The sequence below is a fragment of the Aquarana catesbeiana genome, linkage group LG04, assembly GCF_042186555.1.
Source record: "Aquarana catesbeiana isolate 2022-GZ linkage group LG04, ASM4218655v1, whole genome shotgun sequence".
Lineage (NCBI taxonomy): Eukaryota > Metazoa > Chordata > Amphibia > Anura > Ranidae > Aquarana > Aquarana catesbeiana.
Window position 1 is genome coordinate 293377384 of NC_133327.1, and position 17422 is coordinate 293394805.

The 17422-nt window shown below is 40.5% G+C and overlaps 1 protein-coding gene across 1 annotated transcript in view; it reads right to left on the bottom strand.

The window, feature by feature from the left end:
* LOC141141237 (uncharacterized) overlaps positions 1-17422 on the bottom strand; it is a 151629-nt gene that overhangs the window by 11470 nt on the left and 122737 nt on the right. The window contains exons 11-19 of the mRNA XM_073628921.1: positions 12427-12480; positions 12203-12256; positions 11069-11122; positions 9739-9792; positions 9582-9635; positions 9173-9217; positions 6353-6406; positions 5733-5786; positions 4833-4886 (exon numbers count right to left, since the gene is read on the bottom strand). Coding sequence (XP_073485022.1) covers positions 4833-4886; positions 5733-5786; positions 6353-6406; positions 9173-9217; positions 9582-9635; positions 9739-9792; positions 11069-11122; positions 12203-12256; positions 12427-12480 — 477 coding nt within the window. The remainder of the gene's footprint in view (positions 1-4832; positions 4887-5732; positions 5787-6352; positions 6407-9172; positions 9218-9581; positions 9636-9738; positions 9793-11068; positions 11123-12202; positions 12257-12426; positions 12481-17422) is intronic.

Sequence of the window (17422 nt, forward strand, 5' to 3'; positions counted from 1 at the left end):
TTTTTGTAAGGATGGCCCGTAAGAGTAAATGAAGCAGTTGACTACTGTTTCTAGGAAACACCAAACAGCTGCCATTGTTTTTTCTCACTGACCTAGACTGGAGATCAGCACAACAGAAAAGGTTATATGTTGTCAGCTGCATCTGTAACTAACTAGTAGGGTGGATTTTGCTCAGATGTTCTCTGTGCTGGAATTAGGTATAGCTAATTTGGTGGATATATACAGCACAATAGACCCAGTAGCTGGCGTTGGTGATCCCATATTCTCTGGCTAGATGGTTTTAGTGTGCCTTAAAGGGCCCTGGTGATCTACCCTTGTGGTTTATGTCTTTGATACGGGCGACCCTTACACCCTCTATTGAAACATTTGGTATCACCTTAATATACACAGAATACAAAGGGCAGGCACCCCGTTGTACCCTCATTTATGGTGAGCCCTGTGTTCGTTACCATGTGATCCCAGAATTTTATTTTCAGCTGCGCTATATCTACTCATCTCCAGTAATATACTGGAACTTGCCATGTAATACAGCAATATACACCTTAGATGCATGCCCGGATATATTTGGCTGGCTCCTTTGGATGTCACTAGGGGGTTCCTCCACTCCTGTTTTTGTTCTCCTAGTATCTCCTTCCCCTGTTTGATGCCCCACATGTGTCTCCTCTTTTCTGATAGTCACCATCCTCTCCTCTGCATCCAAAGTCATTCAGCACCCACCCAATCAGTCCTGATGAAGCAAGTATATCTTGCGAAACGCGTTGACGTTTAAGTATGGAGCAACACACTAGCAGCAATTTCATGAATCTTATTGAATGTTGACCTATTTCATATTTGTAGATGGAAGGTGTTTTTTGATTTCCCCTTTTTATATGTTGGTTGTATTTTAATGTATATCCAATAACATTTGTTACTTTTTATGCATACTGCCTAATGCTGTGCCTACAAAATCCATGTTTTGAGAAGCTTATCTAGCTTCTCCCTTCTTTTCATAGGTATAGCTAGGAAGAAGCAGTGCCAGAGAGGAAAGCTATGCTACTTAAAGTGGTTTTTACCTACAGGTAAGCCTATATTAAGGCTTACCTATAGGTGCTGGAAATATCTCCTAAACCTCCACAGTTTAGGAGATATTTACAATAAAGCCGTGCGCCGATGTCTACGGCGCATGCACACTTTAGAAAGGGAAAATGGTGTGGTTTCTAAAGGGGGTCATGCCGTGACTGCCGGCTCCTGCGCGCATGCGTGGGAGTGATGTCACGCAACTCCGACCAGTCACAGAGCCAGAGTTTGCGGCCCCAGAAGGAAGAGGGGTGAAGATGGACGCTCGCTGTTAGTGGGGGCAGTAGTGACATTGCAGGCTTCATTTTCAGGTAAGTGACACATAATAGGCTACTTTGCAGTGCATAGTAGCCCATTATGCTTTACCTTTGCAGGGTAATAAAGAGGAAGTAAAACCCATCAGGTTTTACTTCCTCTTTAATAAAGAGTGCTGATCACACAAAGCTGTGGAAAGGTTTATTGCAACATAGAAGGACAGAATGGCAGCTGGGATTCTCATTTACTTTTTTTTTGTCAAGGTCCCTCTATGACACATGTATAAGTAACCCAACATTTTTAATTAGCTCTCTATATTTTCAGTTTTCAATCACACCTTGCTTTGAACTCTTGAGTTATTTTACTGGAGGAAAAATAAATTGTGTATGTGCTAGTAGTTACTAGGTCAAAAAAAAGAATAAAGTAAGAATAAAAGTATGTGTTTTAGCATAAATTCCAAATAGTGCACGGCTGCTTCCTGTATCTACAGCTCTATATCCATGCCTGTTTTAAACCGTCTTTTTATAAGTACCGATCCCTATGCGCATTGAATCAACTTTTATAACAGTACTTCACTATTAGTCCATCCTCTTTTCATTTCTGGGTGCCTGTATATCCTGTTGAGAGCCTCCTATTGGAATCTATCATCTGATGTTTACACCGATCCACCATCTGATGTTTTGACACAAATCCATGTGTGTGGGATACCATTTACAAGCCTGAAGTGACCCCTGGACTGCAAAGCTGGGGGTCGTCTTGTTCTGGTGAGTGGGAATGCAAAAGGGGTGTCGCTGTACTCCTGCAAGTTTGTGAAGCATTTTTTGCACCTACTTCATTGTGGACTAACACTTCAGTTGCATTTATTTGGATTTTTATTTGGACTTTTTTGTTGATTTCACTTATATTGTGTGATGCGAGCACTGTATTTTTTTATCCACATTTATCCAAGTGATTAGCACCTTGTCTACAGCAGCTGCATTTCATTATCACTTAGTTGTTTCCATCAGTGCGAGTTTATATTTAGTAATATATTTTCACTTTTTAACCTGTCCACAAAGCTAACCTTGTTAAAGCAATACCATTAACTTAAATATTTGTTTGGGTCAATGACTATACCCTACATGATTATGTTTTTTTTTTTATGATACCCAAGATAAGTAGAATTTCTAAAATCTTACAAATCTTCTGCACCCCCAGATCTGCAATCTTGCCAACTAAGGAATCCAGACAATGTCCTCATGCAGCTGCTTTTTTTTTAGAGGTCCAGACCAATTTGTTTATCTATTATTAGTCATATCATAGAGAGAAGTATGAATGGTTGTGTAACTTAGAAACAGTAACATGTTGAATATTTGCAAACACTAGAAGGACCAATAGAATTTAAACTTGACTTTTAGTAGATCGAAAATTTTAAAAAGTAGACAGTTGAAATATAACGTGAGTGTGGCAAGCTACCGAGGGTAATACTGACATCTGGTGGTCATTTAAGAATTGGTGCAGACCTATTATAACCATTCAAAGCTGATGTTTGCTTGATTTCTGGTGAATGCAATTTCATTAGGGGTTCTCCACACGTGGTGTAATCCTTGGTGGAAGAAATACCTTCTCTCACAGAATATATAGGATCCTCACCACAATATTTGTTTCATATAATGAACTATATATGAAAGTGTGTCCCGGCGATCTGGACATGAAGCGCTGCTGCAATATTGAAAGACTTTTTATTTTAAAATATTTTATTGCTTTTAATCATAATCTATCTTTTTAAGTAGCTGCTGATCAATACAATATATTTTATTGGTGCTGCTTCTATACTGCTGGTGGTTTTGTACTAGGCGCAGAGCGATGTTTTGATAGGTGGGGGGCACGTAGAACATCTCTTATATACATTTTAGACAGTTGAAAGATCTGCAAAACTTGAGAAAACTTTGACCACAACAGTTTCCAGCTGTCAACCATCTTCTCCACATCCCCTTCATCCCCTGAAGAAGTCACGTGATCGGTGATGTCACGCGTAGGGACGGAATAGGCTGTTTCACATTGCTAGACACAGAACGAGTTCGCTGCTTGTAGGAGAGAGGTTTGCTCTGCATTGTTTTTATGTGAGTACATCTACTTAAAGATTTTTAATAAAGCATTACCTGGTTAATACATACTTCACTATCAAGTACCTTTGTCCTGCATATTCCTGTACATACATACCTGAGATGTGGAGGCTGAGCTAGGATCCGCGCTGGTCTAGGACCCCTGATAGGACCATAGCCACTTGTAATCAGCTGCCATTAGGATAACCCAACACCGGCAAGCGTGGATATAGGGACACGATTGAGGCTCAGGACCTGGCATTTTAGCTACAATTCATGCGGTTGACCTAGCACCGCTAGGTAAGGGGCCACTGCTTACATTAGTGTTTTATGCACGAAGAGGACACTGAGTGAATTGCATCCCAGACACCCCACTGTTGTTTTGTTGAATACACCAGAACTTGCTTTTGCACCTTCAATGACTTTTACACTGGCACTTTAAGTTTGCTGCACTTACTGGCATGTCATTGGTCATTTGTTTCGCAGGCCAGCACAATATATTTTATATCACTATTATTGGGACATTTATTTATATTATTTATTATCCATATTGCGTTGGATTGATGTGTTTTATTTGCGATATCTAGATCACCTTTAAGCACTGGCACTTTGTACGTTTTGCACCATTTATAAGGATATGTTTTTGATGGTTATTTCTGATTTATTCTATGTATTTTTATTTAGAATTATTCACATGAAGTAGTGTTTATGTCCCTTTGTGCACCAACACATGATTATCTAGATTTATATGTTTTTAGTGTCAACACTTATTTATGCGATTTAACATGCGATTTTTTTGTCATTTAGTATATACCAATTGAAAAGGATTTTTTATGCACTTTTTCTCACATACACATGATGCTGATTATTTAGACTTGAATGTTTTTTAGTGTCAACACTTATTTATGCGATTTATTATGCGATTTTATGTCATTTATTAATTGACCACAGACAGAGATTTACAGCTTTCTTCTGGTAAGCGCAGCACCTCCCCCCCTATACCTCATCTTCTCCACACATTCCTAAACTCACCTGCTACCGAGAACTCTAATACAGGCACCAGCTTTGTCTCATGTAACTAACTCTTTCACAAAAACTACATAGCTTACCCACTTACCCAGTCCAATAATGATATGTTAGCAAACAATGTAAGGGGGTTCATTCACCCAGCACAGATAACATAGAATGATGTTTGAATGCTGCAGAAGTGACTAATTATGTATTCCCATAATACAAAACTCCAGAACAGCAGAGAGACCAAGTATGGATATAATATAACCCAAGTTTCTTTACAGAAAAAGGGCTGACCAACCCTAAGTAACAAGGTATAATTGTTTAGTTTATGTAAACATAGGTTTGAGACTACAGCTCTGCATTACGTAGAGAGAATATAGAAGGCAATGTTTTTATTTATGTGTTATTTCACATATCACTTACAGATCTTCCTGGTGGACCTTCAGGGCCTCGCTGCCCCACAAATCCCTTTTCTCCCTTGGAAAAAATATACATAAATGTCTAATACTGACAGCAACTAAACATTAAACTGTGACATTAAGTCACATTACATATCAAGATGTATAATGATAAAACATACTAAAAATATTTCACTATAGCCATTTCAACAACTAAAACGTTTAAAAAAGGATCAAATGGTTTTGACTATTGCCCATAATTACACCAGTCAATTCTGGCCCATTTTTACAGTCCTTGCTTTTCTTCAATGCATACGAAATATGCATGTCTTTTAAGTGTTGCAAAAGACACATTAGTAAAATGAAAATATATTATCCTCATCAGTATTTTTTTATCACAACAGTACTGAAGCCCCTATTTCTTCAAATTAAGAAAAAAAATGATTGCTTAACATTTGTGACCTTTCAGATTTGGTGAAGAGCTCTAAATTAAAAAGTAGGTGAATTCTGCAAATAATTTTCCCTTGAAAGGGGTTTATTCAAAAATGATTTTCAATCAATCAGTGATATACAGTAACCCACAACAATTGGTTGGTACACAATTAGACTTTATCTCTTCAACGATGTTGGTGAACAATTAGACTTTATCTCTTCAACGATGTTGATGATATAATGCTAGTAGATTATATGAATTCTCTTTGTATATACTCAAGAAAAACTGTTTAAATATTAGTTATATAACCCCCAAATCTGAAGGCTTCGATTCCAGGAGTTTTAATTCACTTTAATATATTTCAGGTTTATTGGGTTATCCCTATTCTTATTTGCGAAATGTCAATATTCAGGTGAAAGAGAAAAATTCAGACAAGAAAGCTGCTACACTTTTTCTTTCAAATATTATTTTATTCTACAAAATAATTTTTACCTTAATTCCCAAACCTCCACGGCGTCCTTCTCCACCCTGAGTACCTTGATATGCCTATGGTACAATAAAATAATGACTTTAAAAATTTGCATATCAAATTACTGACTCATTGTCATTATTCATACAGATTATAATTGTATGGCAGAGAAAGTATAGTAAATACATTAAACGACCTACCTAAACTAGACCCCTTTCAAAAAAAAGAACTTGTTTAACAGGTTCTGAATGTGTAAAGTATTCGTCACCTGTGTTATTTGTTTGGTATTCTTTCCGCAGTCAGAGGGCTCCTACCAATGGGAATAATATACAATACATATATAGTTCATTATTTTCATTTAAATTTGTGATCTATTATTCCACTGAGTGATGAAAAATAGAAAGGGACTGCACACTGTAAATAATGTATTTTTGAATGTAAGTTTTACAAGATTTTTAATTACTTGCGCTATTAGTTTCAAGTCTGTTCCTAGTTTTAATACACAAAATTTGAGTATGTTTTCAGTTATAAAGCAACAATTTGCATCTCTCTTATAAAATATAAGCATAGATGGCAACTAACATAAAATCTACTTTCACTTAATACAGTCAAATATTAACATTTGCAGCCAATAATGTCTTACTTCAATTCCATCATCACCATCACGCCCAAACAAACCTGGATCACCAATTACTCCCTGAAAAATACAACTGGAAATTAGAAACTTAAAGTGACTGTAAACACTAGATTTTTTTTAAGTTAAAATAACACACTTGTTATGTGGTATCAGAGCCGCTGTTAGAAATCACGGGGCCCAGTACAGTCTATCTGACGGGGCCCCCTTTCACCCCACCCTCGACCCCACCCCTGGCCCTGCCCTGACCCCGCCTCAAAACAAAATGCATTTTATTTTGCCGATTACATATGCGTGTTGGACCAACATGTGCGTTCGCAATTGTACATAAGCACGAAGGAGTTGGGGCAGTTTAAATTTCTTTTAAATTATATTATAAAAAATTTACACAGTATCTTTAAATTATTATTTTTTTGCTATCACAAGGGATGAACAACATCCCTTGATATAGCATGGGTATGACCGACCTAGCCAGGACAGAGGCTTTTGAAGAGGATTGAATGCCAGCCTCTTGCCTACCGATTATGGGCCCTGGCATTTGAGGAAACTACAAGCATTTAAGAAGATACTCTGTTATGTAATGCAAAAGGACATTATTAAGGAGGCCATGATGGTCTCTGCATGCTTGGGACTCATATAGCAGGTGTATGTGAAAAGAATGCTGATCAATGAGATCTGGAAAGCACTGGGTCTCCTGTTGTCTACTTCTAAGAGTATTTCACCCATTGTTGTTTGTGCTTATTAACCTTGCTATTGTATAGAGGAGTTCTGTGTTGATTTATGATAATGTTGATTTTGTCTTCTGAATTAATAGACTGCAAGTCTGTCCTAAAGGTCATGTCTCTTTGTCACCTAGGCTGTCTAAAGGATTAGATAATTAGCTCACGTTAATTAGGTTTCTGGTTACAATTTGTATTGTCAACAAGATGTATATATTTGTGTAAGATCTCAAATAAAAGGCTATTCCTGATGTACTCCAAGACTGGTGTGGTCTGATGTTTTACCCTACACTGAGCTACGATTAGTGAATGGGAAAGCTAAGGGGTCTTGGATTGTGTGGTACCAGACAGAGGAAGCATTTACGGCAGACATCTTGGGTACGGGGGTCCGTCACAATGGGCCATTACAGGTCCTCTTCATGAAGCGACCCCATATCAGTCCTCCGGCTTCCAAAGCAGTTCAGGTGTGTAGTGTTAATGTGTGTTGTATTACGCATGTTTTAATGTGCATTATTTCAGAATTTTTGTCCAGTGCAGTGCACGGTAGTTCAGTGCACAGTAGTTCATCACCATGCATTGTGGTGTGCTGTAACACATGTGCTGCACTGCCTTTGTGCCAATCAACATGAACTGTGGCAAAAATTGCAACAAGGCTGTCAGTTGGTCCCTCTGGAATCACTCCCATTGCTAGTGATCAAGATTCAATAGTATTTAGAGAGGAAGCAATTCCACAGAGGTAGGTGAAAGTTCTCTGCCACTGAGACTTTGTCACTAGTAGCAACAGAGCCTCCCACTTGACATCAGCCTGAGAGGGCTTCTCTGAAAAATGATACTGTGAATATTGTGACAAAACAGGAATGCATTCATACAAACTTGTACAGTGACTGGGAGGTAGAATGTAAACTCCACTCCTCTGCTCTGACCCTATATCTCTCTGTCCTCCTCAGTTCAGGACCTCCAGGATTCTGCTAGCTTCTTCCTCCTGTAGGAAGCTGAGTTCCAGCTGGTCTATGCCTGGGTCAGTCATATCTGTGTCAGGGGATCTTTCTCTGTACACACATGACTTTGATGCTCACCGATGCACAGAGCAGCCTCAGCCATCGAGGAGGAGCGATGAGCGGGCACGTCTACAGGGATCCCGGGATGCCAAGCTCCAAATAAGCTGGGCGCTGTGATATGTCCTGTCCTGCCTCTCCGGGTGCTGGGATGCCAGACCCCAGCTTTATTATCTCCCCCTCATTCCTCCGATCTCAGCTTTCCTGCAAAAACACAGCTCCTACAATTTTGCCCCAGCAGCCAGGACACAACTTGCATAAGTGGTTCATATAGTAAACTTGGTGTTGAGTTTTTGGAAGAAAAGAGATTTCATCTCTAATTTATTTTTTTTTTTTTATAATCCTTTATACACAATCCCCATACCCACAGTTGATCCAGAGGATACGTACCTACTCTGTGCTATGGTTTTGCACAGCACAGCCCCAAACCTCCTCTTCTGGGATCCCCCACCAGTGCTCCAGGCTACTCCTCTTCCTTGTGTGCCCCTTAGCAAGCCACTTGCTATGGGGCACATCTACAGGCTTGCTCCTGAGCCAGGCTATGTGTGCCTCTAGACCCTGCCCTGTGCACTCTGCTCACAGGATTTGACTGACAACAGCAGGAGCCAATGGCTCCCACTGCTGCCCAGGTTCCTGTGAGAAGAGGAAGAGAAGGGAGAGTAAAGCTGAAGCCAGGACAGTGCAGGTTCACTAACAGAATCAGCTAGGTGTTTAGAGAGGGGGAGCGAAATGGTTAGTGGGGTGTTTATTTTTTCTTAATGCAGAAAATACATTAGGTTAAAAAACATCCAGGCTTTAGAACCATTTTAATCTGAAAAACGTGTTATAAATAATGAAGGCGTGGACACTGATGTTAGAGGAAGTTAAAGGCATTAATTTTATTTGGGGTCTTCAACCATATGGACCCGAATATCCATCAGTCATTGACATCTTCTCCACACATAGAAATGTGTTAAAGCTTCCAATGTGCATGAACAGGATAATAAGTGTTGTCTGTGCATCAATTTTGTTTCTGAGCACCAAGAAAGTACTATTATCTGTAGGTTATACTGTACCTGAGGTCCTTGTGTACCTTTCCCACCTTTTGGGCCTATTATGCCCTACAAAAAATGAATATTGTAAATTAGTTGGCTTAGATATTATCGCTATACAGATAGAGTTAGAGTTAAATGCATAGATAATACTGTAGATAGATAGATAGATAGATAGATAGATAGATAGATAGATAGATAGATAGATAGACAGACAGACAGACAGACAGACAGACAGACAGACAGACAGACAGACAGACAGACAGACAGACAGATAGACAGATAGATAGACAGATAGATAGATAGATAGATAGATAGATAGATAGATAGATAGATAGATAGATAGATAGATAGATAGATAGATAGATAGATAGATAGATAGATAGATAGATAGATAGATAGATAGAATAACCATAAAAATCAAATTTTTTACAGGTTCGCCTTTGCTTCCAACAAATCCAGGTTCTCCTGGGTCACCGACACCTCCCTGAAATAAAGAGAAGAGATTTTTTTTTTAACATGACACTGATATGTGTATATATTGAGTTTAGTTATTTTAGATGTACTGATGGTAAGCGATCCAACAATACCTTTGATCCTTGTTTGCCAGAACGCCCTTCAGCACCAGGGAAACCATCATCACCCTAAAAATTTAAATTAATAGTTATATTCAGTTTGATATACAGTATGTGTAGAGCTTTATTTCATTTAACCCTTTCACCAAATATTTATTTAGATTTTACATAAAGGTTCCTGCTACTTTACATTATTACAAACATGAACCATTATTATATTTCAGTGGCATACCTAGAGGAGTGTGATCTGATGTCACCTTCCTCCTGCTTAAGTTTCACAGTCACAACATGCAGCCACACCACACTCTGCCTTCCTCTATCCTGAAGTCTGTGCAGAAGTAACAATGGTCTGCAGCCACATTGTGCAGCACTATACCAATCATGGAGCTTGGGTATTGCCTCCATATCTGACACACCACCATTATGGAGGGGTCTGAAATGCTTGTGATTTCTATATATATCATGAAGTTTCATGACATGTCATTTCTGTGCCATTTACTCCCAGTCACTGACCACCAATGCTAGGGGTAGGGATTTTCTTTTTTACAGTGTGCCCTTGACCACCAATACTTGGGGGTTAATGTTACATCCGATGACCACCAATGTAATTGTTGCAACTGCTTACATCAGTGCTGAGAGTTATTTTTGCTGCCAATGAGACCAATTCTGGAGGTTACTATTAATTACCATAACGCCAATGTTGGGGATTATTTTACTCCCACACTGCAAGCCAAATCTCATAAAGTGCCACCCACTTTATGGAACACGCCTCTAGGTGATTGGCGGATGGCATGCTATGTCCACCACATCTGACTTCTTTATACCTTCCATGCAGCCCTCCTATATATTTCCATATTATGGTACTATGCAGGTAATAGTGTCTCTGACTTTATTTATATCAAGTGGATTGATATGCTAAGTTCATTAGATCTGCATAAAATTAAATCATTTTAATGTGCGAGGTAAGAGTGTTAAGAAGATGATCAGCCCAAAGTGCCAAATTAATTAGGTACACTGTTGCTTATAGTAAAACGTAATCAAATAACCAACATTTAAAAAAAAAATCAAATAACACACATTTTTATTCACTTATTTTTTTACTGCTTTGTATCTACTTTTGAATCAACAGTAACCAGACCTACAGTTTATCCAGTTTCTTCTCAAAGACATGGCAACTCCTTGGACCAGAATCTATTCATACCTACTTGTAACATTAGATGTATGAGAATGTATTTGCCATGTATGAGACAAGCAAAATAAGTATATTTTAAGGAAGTTATCTATTTCTCAGAAATATGTCTGAAACTTTATTTTGTAATGTTGAAGGTCTAATAATGAGACTTACCTTGACACCTCTGAATCCTGGAATCCCTTCATACCCTCTTTCTCCCTCTTCTCCCTAAAAAAATAAAACACAATAGTTATTTAACAGCACTGTATATATGCTGTATTTATCAAAACAGTATGTGTACTGTGAATTATTTCTTGGAAAAATATGATGAACTGTAGCATTGAAAATTTTAAATAAGTTGAACTGAAATGTTAATTACATGCCAAAGTCAGTAGTGGATCTTGACATTAAAATTCTATCATACTAGCAAAGCATCTCATTACCTTGATACCTTTTTTGGAGAAGCTTCTCCCTTTTCCTCTAGTTCTGAAGGCATTGGAAGCCTCCAGACTAGGTTAGCAGAGGAAATGCAACATATTTAAGCCTTAAAACCCGGAATAGTTGCACACTTTGTGTACCCTAAAATTTGGCCCTTTAACACCTTTTCCCACAGATCTCTGGATTCCTTGGCATGCCCAGGGAAGATACATTTAATTGACCACACCCGATTAGGCAGAGGTGCCTTTGGCAAGTAATCTGCAACCAAGTTAGACCAGAGCCTAATAGAATACAGATTCTCCAAAAGACTTGGCTACTGTGGGGAGCGCCTCTCTGATTGCTACCAGAGTACTCTAGTTCCAATGGGGTGGCACTTTGTCCTTGGGCCTTGGATTCCTCCGGATGTTCACCTGTGTGACCAGAGCTACCTGGTCACTGTGAGGGACAATGTCGATAAGGACAATCACAAGAAACTGTGTCCTGTACTGTTTTACTAAAGTAGTGATTCTTAGCTAGTCTCTCTGTTGTTATAGTCTTATAGAGAAAATGATATTCAGCCACTTGTTATCTGTAAACCTGTACATATAAAAACATGCACCATGTTACTGTAAATATACCCCGTAAAACTACTGCCTGCAAATACTTTTGTGGGCTACCCTAAAGGAAAAAAATGCCATCAAATCAAGAATATGGGATTTGGCCTGCATCTCCAAATTTTTGGTCAATTACAAGTCTATATAGTACAAACACATCTCAGCAAAAAATAAAGAAACATGTACCAGGTAATGGTGCCTGTTTTTCAATAAGTATTTTAGTGTAGGAGAATTTTTACATCCCAGACTTGATTTATTATGAATTATGGTATATTACCTTAGTTCCTTTTGGCCCTGAGGGTCCTAGGATTCCTGGTGGGCCTGAGATTCCCTAAAATATAAGTGCACTTTAATAAGTTTTATTATATAATGAGAAAGTTTACAGCATAAAGAATTGACCTTGCAAAACCTTATTACATTGCGATAGATAGATAGATAGATAGATAGATAGATAGATAGATAGATAGATAGATAGATAGATAGATAGATAGTTTTGCTTACTTTGAATCCATCTGCTCCTGGAAGTCCTTTGAATCCATGATCTCCACGGTCACCCTATGAAAATGTGTATATTGACTTTTGAAAAGACCCTGACAAATATAGTTTACATGTTCTGTCACACAGGCTTACAGTTAGGTTAGGTAAAATGTCATGAGTTTCTGATGTTGATCAGGAACTGGGGTACAGTTGAGTCTGATGATAGTTGTACAACTAAATGGACTAAACTAGCATTCTGTTTTTTTTTTCAGCCAAGTAGCCCCAATTAACCCTTAATACTAATGTAACCCTTTCAAGTCCCAAGGTAATTAAAACCTTTGTGACCCAACCATATTTTGATAATTAAATGCTAGTTTACTCAACAAAAGATTTGAATATCTTTGCATATCAAAATAATTTTCATTTTCCAATGTGTGTGGTGCTCCTTTTCATTACCCATATTTACTCACAAACCTCCACCTCTAGATCATATCTCAACATTTTTTTGCAGGGGCAGCTGCTTGAGGGGAGGGAGAAATCTTCCTACTGGCAGTGGTGGATAGGCAGAATTTTGTATTGCACCAGGCAGGTCTGAGAATGTAGGTTGGGATTTCAGTGCAGAATATACACTGCGTTGTCAGCCCCAAAAAGGAAGTTAGAAGCACACACTGCCAGACTGACAGGCATTTTTCTGTATTTGCATCATTCTTAAAATAATAAAACATGCGGAAAGGTGCATGTACTAGAGAAATGTATTGAATATGTTTTTATTTTATTTTGTTCTGACATACACTTTAAGTCAGGTAAAGCAGCCCATAGATTATACAATTTTCTTTCCTTCACCACAGGAAGAAGTAAAGAAAATCACTTAATTCCCTCATCAACACAGTTATGCCCCGTACACATGATCGGACATTGATTGGACATTCCGACAACAAAATCCATGGATTTTTTCTGACAGATGTTGGCTCAAACTTGTTTTGCGTACACACGGTCGCACAATGTTGTCGGAATTTCCGATCGCCAAGAACGCGGTGACGTATACCACGTACGACGAGACTAGAAAAGGCCAGTTCAGAACCAAGCGCGGCACCCTTTGGGCTCCTTTTGCTAATCTCGTGTTAGTAAAAGTTTGGTGAGAGACGATTCGCGCTTTTTCAGACTCGTGGTTTTCAGATCATTTTCTGCTGTTCAGTTTGTACTTGTGGGTTTGTATCTGGTCTTCAGTGCGTGCAGCAAGTTACGCATGACTCTTGTCATTGTGTTCTTGTTCATTCGTTACTGTTTTTCAGGTCGCCCTTCACAGGCCTTGCTGTTCTTCAGTGCGTTCTGTTACCTCATTCTGAGCAGCCGACCGTTTTCTAGCCATGTTGCGTATACGTACTCCTCGTAGAGTTCGTGCTGTGTGGGGGCTTGGTGTTGGGGTCCTGACCTTGACACAAGTCCAGTCTATGAACAGGATGGGGAGGAGTTCATGGATGAAGAATTGGTTGCTCCAGTGTGACCAGTTCTGTCACATGCCTTTGCTCCGTGAGATCCGTGAGAATAATCCTGATGATTTCAGGCACTTTCTCCGGATGACGGACCCCGTTTTTCACCGTTTGTTGGCTTTGCTGACCCCTTATATTAGCAGGCAGGATACCTGCAAGCCATCACTCCGGAGCAGAGGCTCGTCGCCACCCTGCGGTACTTGCCGACCGGGAGAAGCCTGCAGGAGTTGAAGTTCTCGACAGGCATCTCCCCCCAGGCTCTGGGTATAATTATCCCAGAGACCTGTTCTGCCATCATTCAGGTCCTGCAGAAGGAGGACTGTGAGGCTGTTGGAACTCTGTGTAAGTGGAACCAGTCTAAGTGGTGAGTTAAAACCAGAGGGGAGACCTTGAGTGGAGAGGGAAAAAGTCTTGCTTTTTGATTGCTGGGTTGCATTTTTGGGGCTTTTCCTTTTAGCTTTTCTATCACCTTTTTCTGTCACTTTTTAAATAGCTTTTTTTCTTTTTTTTTTTTTCTTTGGTTCCTTCGGACTACCAATTAAGGGGAGTGGTTAATTGCTCACAGGTGCTTGAGGCCTATATAACCTGGTGTAGGACTCATACTGAGCCTGCTCATCTGTGAGGCTGTTGGAACTCTGTGTAAGTGGAACCAGTCTAAGTGGTGAGTTAAAACCAGAGGGGAGACCTTGAGTGGAGAGGGAAAAAGTCTTGCTTTTTCATCGCTGAGGTGCATTTTTGGGGCTTTTCCTTTAAGCTTTTCTATCACCTTTTTCTGTCACTTTTTAAATAGCTTTTTCTTTTCTTTTTTTTTTTTTCTTCTTTGGTTCCTTCAGACTACCAATTAAGGGGAGTGGTTAATTGCTCACAGGTGCTTGAGGCCTATATAACCTGGTGTAGGACTCATACTGAGCCTGCTCATCTGTGAGGCTGTTGGAACTCTGTAAGTGGAACCAGTCTAAGTGGTGAGTTAAAACCAGAGTTTAAAACAGAAGGTTATAACAGGGGTCATAGTACCTGTGTAGTGTGAGTACCTGAGTGTTGTCTGAGTAGTGTGTGTGGATCGTTAGTACTTGTGTATTGTGTACTGTATACTTGTGTATTGCGAGTGCACATAGGCCTGCGAGTGCACGTAGGTCTGCGAGTGGCCTGCGAGTGCACGTAGGTCTGCGAGTGGCCTGCGAGTGCACGTAGGTCTGCGAGTGCACGTAGGTCTGCTAGTGGTCTGCGAGTGCACGTAGGTCTGCAAGTGCACGTAGGTCTGCGAGTGGTCTGCGAGTGCACGTAGGTCTGCGAGTGCACGTAGGTCTGCGAGTGGCCTGCGAGTGCACGTAGGTCTGCGAGTGCACGTAGGTCTGTGAGTGGCCTGCGAGTGCATGTAGGTCTGCGAGTGCACGTAGGTCTGCGAGTGGCCTGCGAGTGCACGTAGGTCTGCGAGTGCACGTAGGTCTGCGAGTGGCCTGTGGGTGCACGTAGGTCTGCGAGTGGCCTGCGGGTGCACGTAGGTCTGCGAGTGGCCTGCGGGTGCACGTAGGTCTGCGAGTGGCCTGCAGGTGCACGTAGGTCTGCGAGTGGCCTGCGGGTGCACGTAGGTCTGCGAGTACCTGTGTATTGTCTTGTTGTGCACCTGTGTATTGTCTTAAGTATTCCCGGTATTTAAGTACTCCCCGGCCTTGTGATTTAGTTGGTGGACGGGCGTCACCTGCCCCTGAATGTGGAACGTGAGAGGTGACGCTGTCCACAATACATTCCTATTGGATATACCATATTGAGGCTTGGCTAAGAGCCAGACCTATAGCCCTTGTGATTGGCTTAATACCTATGCTGACGCCATTCTCTGGGCGACCCGGAAGTAGCGGTGTACATGGCGCGAACAGCTGCTAGGATTCAGTAATTATACGTTTTATATATATATACAGGCATGTGTGGCAGACAGTCATGTACCCCAGTTGAAGTCCTATTGGACGAAACGCGTCGGGTGTTTATGCCTGTCTTGCCACTATCTTTGATCCAAGCGCTTTTTATTGCTCTATACCTGACTCCAATTTCTGAGTCAGGGTGTATTTTATTGTTTTGTTTTTAAATAAAGCTCCTCAAAAAGCTTATTTACACTATGGGGAAGTCTTCTTTTTGATCCCATTTTTCCTGAGGACCTTTTCCAACTCCATGGAGGCAACTGCCTTGTAAGCAGTTTCTCACTTGCACCTGGGATATCGGGAGTTGCTGAGACCAGAGAGGTTCGGTCGGCGAGTGCAGCAGTTTTTTTTCCATCATCTCCAGCTGCTGTGGAAACATCTCTTATCCCCATCTTAAGCTTGTCTGACTCCTAAGCCGCTGGCTGTGGAGTCCACCATTGCCGGTAAGGGTATTCTTGCCTATCCCTTTCTCACATATGTTGGATACCTTATCCTGTGGATGCCATCCCCAGATCTAAGGGCCCCACACCATTGGTTTCGGTTGCTGCTGACCTTCCAGCTACATTCCTAGATGCCTATCTATTCATTTTTGCTGGACTTCTAGCTATGTCAGCTATTTACTAATTCACGTTGGACTTCTAGTCTTGTTAGCAGCCCATGCCGTTATTGTGACGCATCATTTTTCACTTTTACCCGTTCACTTTATGTTTACCATATATTTGTGTCACTGTACCTTTAAGAGGTTCTTGTCAGATTAATTTTTTATGATTATCTTTAGATTTATAGAGAGAGAATAGTTTATTTCTTTCATCACTATTCCACGGTGACCCGATCCTGCTAGTGTTAACTACCAGTCTATATAGGGTCCTTTTAGTGTTCACTAGTTTAACACATACATTGCTTTCATTACCACTTTTGTGTCACTTATTTTGACTAAAACGTCCAGATATCAGTCTATACACGATTAAATTTGTGTTTCATTAAATGCACTTTATTGGGCTCTTTCCCTTCCAGATGTCCATTCTGTCAGGTTTTACCCAATAACGCACATGTACTGTTTAGCGCCACACTTATCCATTTTTTTTCACTTTCGTTACAATTAGTCTGATTGTTGTGTTGGCCGCTTTTGTCACTTTGTTTTGGTTGGCGCATTATTATTTTTTGTCTTAAGTATTAGTGCCAGGAAGCTAGCTGTTAGGTAATTTGGACAGGGTATAATCCCCAATCCTCACTAAATTTAATAGGTACGATGCCCGGCGGGTGTGGAGAGGCGACTCTTTGTACATCTTGCTGCATGTATGCGTTCCTTGATCATTCGATCGAGGGCGAATACTGCTGTGCAAAATGTAAGCACATTGTTTCCCTGGAAGCCCAGGTTCTGAATCTGGGGAAGCAACTGTCAGCACTGAGAAGTCCCTCCATACTAAAGGAGAGCCAGGAACGTACACGGCAGGGGCCGGCAGGGGCCAGCACAGAGGCGGGTGGAGACAAAGAGGTGCAGGCACTAGCAAAGAGTAGATGGGTGACAGTCAGGAAGGGTAGAGAGGGAAGTGCCAGGGAGGCCGATCCAGGACTGGAGCATCCCAATACGTATGCTCTATTGAGTGAGATTGGTGA